Below are 6978 nucleotides of genomic sequence, written 5' to 3'. Positions count from 1 at the left end.
GAGGGGAGAGAAAGTTTAGTGATCTTTTAGTAAACATTTTTAGCGTAACAGTCTTTGGGACCAGATAGCTTAAAAAAAGAAACAAAAATGCTTATAAACACCATTGCTCTGTATTCAGCTGGTGTACACTAAAAACAGGATGATGGAAATACATGTTCTTAAAGCATTTCCACAGGAAATGTTCATATTTTTCATGACATTCTAAATCATTTAGCAATTACAATGCTACATTAGCTAAAACACAAGTATTCTTTATTGCACATTTCAAAGTAGTAAGGATGCTATAGCTTAAAAGGTGATTTTTATTTAGGGAAGAAATGACATTTCTGAATTGTTTGGCTCGAAAATGCATACTGCCAAGGCAGCTTAGTTCTAACAACAGATCTTTTAAAATAAACTTGGATTTTGAAGCCAATGAAATCCTTTATTGTAATGAATAATGCAGTCCATTTTTTCTCCAATGAAACATCAGAGGTCATAGTTATGGGCTCTGCTTTAAAACCGGTGAACAGTCCTGACTAGTGCTCTGAGAGGCAGGAGGAGGCTCATCTCTAGAGCCTGGCGGCAGTAAGTCTCTGGAGGCAGGTGGTGGTGGGTAATCCTGGGGAACATGGGTTGGGGGTGGTAATCGGGTACCGGGAATAAAGTACTCTCTTGGGCCAAGAGGACCTAAAGGTCTAAATGGTGCGTGTCCTGGTAAAAATTCCCGAGGGTGGAGTGGCAGGTCCCGTTTTCCTGGTGCAAATTCTCTTAAGCCTAGTGGTGGACGCATACCAGGGCCTGGAAAACAAAAATTATGTTGAGTAAATTCCTAGGAATATAGCTAAATTAAGACAATGCCAGGTATGTTAATATATTCTGTCATCTTTTTTTTTTGGAGGCAGGGTCTTGCCTGTCAGCCAGGCTGGAGTGGAGTGAAGTGATCATGGCTCACTGTAGCCTCAATCTCCTGGGCTCAATCGATCCTCCCCCCTCAGACTCTGAGTAGCTGTGATGATAGGTGCAAACCACCAAACCCAGCTAATTTTTGTATTTTTTTTTTAAAAGACAGGGTTTCACCATGTTGCCCAGGCTAGTCTCAAACTCCTAGGCTCAAGGGATCCACCTGCCTCAGCCTCCCAAAGTGCTGGAATTACAGGCGTGAGCCGCTGTGCCTGGCCTGTCATCTTTATCTTGAGATAGATTTGTACTTGGAAGTACTATATACCATAACAAGAAGACAGACTAAATATGGCTTCATTGCAACAAACATTTTGATAAATTCCATTGTTTACTATTGTATATTAAAAATTTATGTAGTAGCTCAACATATACCTAATACATGCCATAAAAATCAAGGTGCTTGCCCTGCTGGAAACGGTCTTCCAGCTTCATCTAATTAAATCAGCAGCATTCATGAGATAGCAGTTAAATTCTACCTTCTCTTTCATATCCCCCTCCTTTGTATTCCCCAAGGCGAGGGTTGAGGGTTTTATCTTTCCCTCTCTAATATTCTGTGACCCACTGCTTATGCTTCTGTTATGGGTGATTAGAAGCTTTATGTTGTAGATTGTGTATATCTGTGCCCTACAGGACATCTTAATTAGGGCATGTGTTTTATCTACCTTGCTATCCATTGCAGAACCTAGTACACAGCCAGAGATGTTCAAAAAACATGTGCTGAATATTTCTGGCTTACTGTAAATAGCCCCTTTCCTTGTTCTATTAGAGACAATTATTGCCCATCTAATCACAGGACATTATGCAGCACCCTTTGTGTCTTAAGAAACTTGGGAAGAAGTTACAATGCACTCAGTCAGTTTCATCGCTGCATTGCAAAGCCCTGCAATTGCAGTTGTTTTGGCAAGGGAGAGAGAGAGAAGATGACTATGCTTTACAAGTTAAACACTACTGTTCAGATCATCTTACCAAAGGGTGGAGGAATTGGCCGAGGCCCGAAAGGTCCACAGAGCTGAGGTGGTGGCCCGTATCGAATGGGTGGTGGTACAGGGCCTCCCATGGGGGTGCTCATAAGAGGGACTCCTGGGAAAGGAGGGGCCCCTTTTGGAGTCATATTAACCTGCAGAGTAGAAGAATTGAAGTTTTGAAATACTCTGGTATGACAGACAAAAGTACCAACACCAGTAAAAACTAAAACCCAAAGAAGCAGATGTCAGGCACTTGTCCAAAGAGCAGAATTAGTGCAACAACTACCACTCTCATTTGTTCCCACGGACAGCTTGGAAAGGTTAACAGTATGTCACAGGAGCGAACACTTTTGCTATAATCGTATTATTGCTTATATCTGCAAATGGAAGGGAAAGCAGAGGTTATAAAGGGAAGCCATTCCTAATACTATTTCTAAGGCAGTCACTCCCTCTGCACATCCCTCCCATCAGAATAATTTCCATATTTAGAATGCAGAGAATGAAAGGAAATGAAAAATGCATTCTCTACCATGTAATAGCAATTATTCAGAGTACCTTCAATAGGCCTTACATATGTTAACTCGAATTTTCCTATCTCTAAATCTCTAATAGGACCATCTTGTTCTAAATATACAGGAACACAGGCACAGAGAGTATTAGATAATTTACTGACAGTCACACAGCAGGTAAGAAGCTGGGCTGGAATTCAATGCCAGATTTGACTCCAAGGCCATGTTCTTTCCACCTCTACTTCTCCTCTCTAACAAAGTAGTCTCTACTCTCTTTGAAGTCTTCTACTTCAAAGGGGTCTTGGGTCTTATCCAAGCTGCCCTCATATAAAAAGATTTCTCAAGAGAGGTGTATTCCTCGAGTCATGTGCTGGAACTCCAAAGTATGTTCCAAGAGAAACAATGTTATATACACAAATTACACAGGCACACTCTATTTACCTTCATTCACAAGTAATACCGTCTACTATGAGACACTGACTAATCATTTCCTATGGGAAAGTGGTTTGGAAACTCTCAATCATTAAAATAAATGTACTTTGATTTCAATACAGAGAAGCATGATGAGGTATGATCAGAGGACTTACCAACCTTAACAGCTACACAAGTTACAAGAGAATACACTTATGTGAACACTGTTTAAGGACACTGCTGAGAACTGGCTCAGTGGGTAATTATAGACTTCCACTATTCAGTACTTCACGTCCAACAAACATTCTTCTGTTATCAATCTGTAATTTCAGATCATTCAAAATAGGTTTTGCCTAGTATACAATTGGAGATAATCTTAAATAGCACATTTCCAAATGAAGACATAATAATGAATTACACAATTTACAATGAATTTACTTTGCATAAGAGCATTAACACTGAAATACAGAAGAGTGGGGATTTTGCACTTTTGTTTAAGTTAATTACAGTTACAGCAAACGCTCTAACAGGTTAAATGTCTAACCAAACAGGAGAGAGGAGAAAAGGCCAACAAATCAGTCAGATTTCAGCACCACTCCCAAGTCAAGGACAAAAGTAAGATCAATATCGCCAGGCAATTTATAGCCCAGTTCAGTCCACACTCTTAAGTACTTACTGCTACTGGATGCTCGGCCGAAGATGTAATGCTGGGAACTGAGGGGACTTCAGGCTCTTGGATAACAGTTTGCTTTTTTAGAAAAATAAATGAGACAGTACAGATAGAACACACCAATAGGAGATGAAGCAAAGAGAGAGTTGTGGGAAAAGCCAAATGCTCTTGAAATAACTATTCAAAATGGGTACATTTACCTTGCCTTCACCCATCATCCTGGTAGGGGAAGAGCCCCTTGAACTGTTGTTCATCATGGCAGCTGTACCAGATCCTGGATCTGTTAAAGACCAGAGAACTGACGTAGGCTTATTCTGACTTGTGTACTCTATGAGGAGGATAAAAAAATCCTCTCCCCGCTTCCTGCATGGTTTTAGACTCTTTAAACACTCTTGCTCCCTTACCAGAAGGAGAGGCTTTCCCAGATGCCTCAGCTGACCATCGAGGATGAGGCGGAGGCCCGTCCACAGATCCTTGTGAAAGAAATAACAGAGCCCTTGTATGTATTTTTCAGAAGAAATAACAAATTGTAGACAGGTTAGGGTTCAAGTCTATCTGGAAAGTAACATTAAAAACGGGTCTCCCGATACTCATGAAGGCAAATCATTTATAATTTATGCATGGACTTAAAGAATTAAAATAAGAAATGCCTTGCACTGAAAGAACAATAAACCCTGCACATTAATGGCTCTGGTCTACACTTCAAGCTATAGACTTCTATATACAGTATTCTACATTATGATTTTTGTTCAGTGTATATGTAATCTGACTTCCATATCTTAGTATTATAGACATATTTAGGATTCAAAATAGACTCAACGGCATTTCATACTATAGTAATGAGAAGTGGAAACATGTATGCCTCATAAACTATAAAGTTACTAAGGCAAATACAGTTGATTCTTGAACAATGCAGGGGTTAGGTGTGCTGATCCCCTGTGCAGTCAAAAACCCACGTGTAACTTTTGACTCCCCAAATCCTACCTACTAATAAATAGCCTACTATTAACCAGAAGTCTTACTTACCAATAACATAAACAGTTGATTAACACATATTCTGTATATATATATTGTATACTGTATTCTTACCTTAATAGAGTAAGCTAAAGAAAATGTTACTGAAATCCTAAGAGGAAATGTATGTACAATACTGTATTATATTTGTCTATACTATAAGTGTACAGGATCTGTTTACAAGATGAATCATCTGACAGAAATGACAGATGACTGCTGCTGCACACTCCAATCTATGGTACATATCAAAGCAATTCAACCTTTCTAGTAATATCATGACTTTGCTTCTTGAGAATACTTCCGGCATCACTAGTGGCATTTTATATGGGTCACATGGTGTTATTCAAGGTTTATGTTATTGCACTAAACATAAAAAATACACAAGAACTGTGAGAGATTATGTTTACATGGAGATTAACATCACATGGTGTTTAAAGCGGATACTCGCCACACTTGAGCTCACTGCCATAGCAACCGGAGGTGGCTATGAAATTATTATAGTACAGTGTGTACTACAGCTAATTTTATGCATTTATGATTTAATACTGCGTCTTTACATGTGTTTACTTTCTCTCCATTGTGAATGGTGTCATGTATATCTGTGTTTGTGTATGCAAGTTTTGATAAACTTTTTAAAATAGATTTTTGTATATTTTACAATAGTATATGATAAAATAGACTAGTATCTACATATATTTTATGTATTCATGACATACCTAAATTTTTTTTAAATATTTCTAGGCTGTGTGGTTCATCTGCAAGTTCTTTCAAATTACTGTGAAGTTCCAAAAAATTTCCCAAGGTATTTTTTGAAAAAACTCTGCATATAAACGGACCTGCACAAGTCAAAGTGTGTTGTTCAAGGGTCAGCTGTATTTGGGAGAGGAATCCCACAGAACTTTAATTTAAAGATAAAGGCTTACACTTCATAGTAAAAAAATTAAAAAGAAACAATAAAATGACCTCATGGGAAATAATAAATGCTTTCTGTTCTAAAACAAACCTTGCAGTTGAATACTTATCCACCAAGACAAATTAAGAAATTTTCTTTTCTATACTGGACAGACCCAAATTCTAAAGTGTTGTTTGCATTAGAATCCTCAAATAAAAGGGAAAAAGCCACCTGAAACAGTATTGCAAGGAAACATATGAATGCTCACCAAATTCACTTCTAGGCATTTCTCTTCGACTGAGAGTAGCAGAGAGCGGTCTCACAGGTGGCTCCACTGTCAGTGGAGGGGAGCATTCTCCACCACTCACAGGGGATGGGCCAAAAGAGCCATTCTGGCTCAGAGGACCTAAAGATGACAGCGTCTTGTTACCATTTTAAGACAGCCTTTTTTTCTTAAGTTTTTGGGATTATTTCTAGGGTATCATAACCATTACACACAGAAACAAAAGGCATTTATATACATTTTACACCAAAAATAGATTGTTGCCCTTTACAAGGTCCTCCCTTACCTCTCCGGGGAGGGTTTTGTGTATTTGGTCTTCCCGGCATTGGTTTTACAATCACAGGTTCTTCTTGCAGCATTGCCATCTTTTGTGTTAATTCTAATAATCTTGAATATAGAGAAAGAGTATTTAAGAAAGACTTAAATATGAAACAGAAACCAATTCCTTAAGAGATAACACTGAAAACATAGGCAACAAAATCACATACTTGTGTCTCAGGTTGGTAGCTTCCCTTTTCTCTTCAGCTATAGCTCTTTCTGCAGCACGAGCTTTCAGCTATTGAAGAAATATATTCAAATTAAGTTCTAGGAGACTATGCACCAAATAAAGGAAAGAAAAAAGAAATCTTACCCAGTTTTCATGAGCTTTCTTCTCATGGGTAGCGATCTGAAAAAGATAATACATCACAAAATATGCTTACAGATTCATTATAATAGCCTGTATTAATTATCAAAGAATTCTGGGCACTAAATAGGAGACTAGAATCATTACCTGGTTTTTAAATAACCGCTCTGTTTTCTGTAATTCATCTTCCATTTCTTCAATTCTCCGCCTAAGAATTACAGTTGGCTTTATGAGTTACAGCACAACCAAATAAAAACCCAAACAATATGACTATGTTAATTAACACTTACCCTAACAACGGTACCCTAATAGAGCTACTTTAACTGTTCCTAAATATGTTTCTCAAGTAATCCTGTTATCTTCCACTATAAACCTTTTTTTCCTTTTTTCATCCTTTAATTATATCGTAAAAAAATTTCCCAAAGTTAGGACTACTGGGTCTATCAAATGGCAAAATCGCTTTAACGGCTTTTGATACATCATACAACAAACTGCCCCCCTCCCTGCCCCTACCCCTAGAACTGTTTGCATGAACCAAGTTCCCTTACAGTTTTGCCAGCACTGGGTATTTGTTAATATTTTTCCATTTATTAACTTAAAATTTAGTTTTTCTTTTGTGTGAATTTATGTATTCATGTCCTCTAACCATTTATTTATGCTTTTGTGC

General features: G+C 38.0%; 1 protein-coding gene across 1 annotated transcript in view; it reads right to left on the bottom strand.

The window, feature by feature from the left end:
- Positions 1-235: 235 nt before the first annotated feature.
- The window catches only part of MIA3 (MIA SH3 domain ER export factor 3), a 53998-nt gene continuing 47255 nt past the window's right edge, over positions 236-6978 (bottom strand). The window contains exons 20-29 of the mRNA XM_017526283.2: positions 6459-6545; positions 6318-6353; positions 6175-6242; positions 5973-6073; positions 5672-5809; positions 3902-3970; positions 3698-3777; positions 3504-3575; positions 1909-2059; positions 236-780 (exon numbers count right to left, since the gene is read on the bottom strand). Of these exons, the coding sequence (XP_017381772.1) occupies positions 482-780; positions 1909-2059; positions 3504-3575; positions 3698-3777; positions 3902-3970; positions 5672-5809; positions 5973-6073; positions 6175-6242; positions 6318-6353; positions 6459-6545 (1101 nt within the window). The 3' untranslated portion in view covers positions 236-481. The remainder of the gene's footprint in view (positions 781-1908; positions 2060-3503; positions 3576-3697; positions 3778-3901; positions 3971-5671; positions 5810-5972; positions 6074-6174; positions 6243-6317; positions 6354-6458; positions 6546-6978) is intronic.

Source organism: Cebus imitator, unplaced genomic scaffold, assembly GCF_001604975.1.
Source record: "Cebus imitator isolate Cc_AM_T3 unplaced genomic scaffold, Cebus_imitator-1.0 Scaffold42, whole genome shotgun sequence".
Taxonomy (NCBI): Eukaryota; Metazoa; Chordata; class Mammalia; order Primates; family Cebidae; genus Cebus; species Cebus imitator.
Note: the sequence above shows the minus strand (reverse complement) of the source record. Positions and strands in the feature narration are given on the sequence as shown.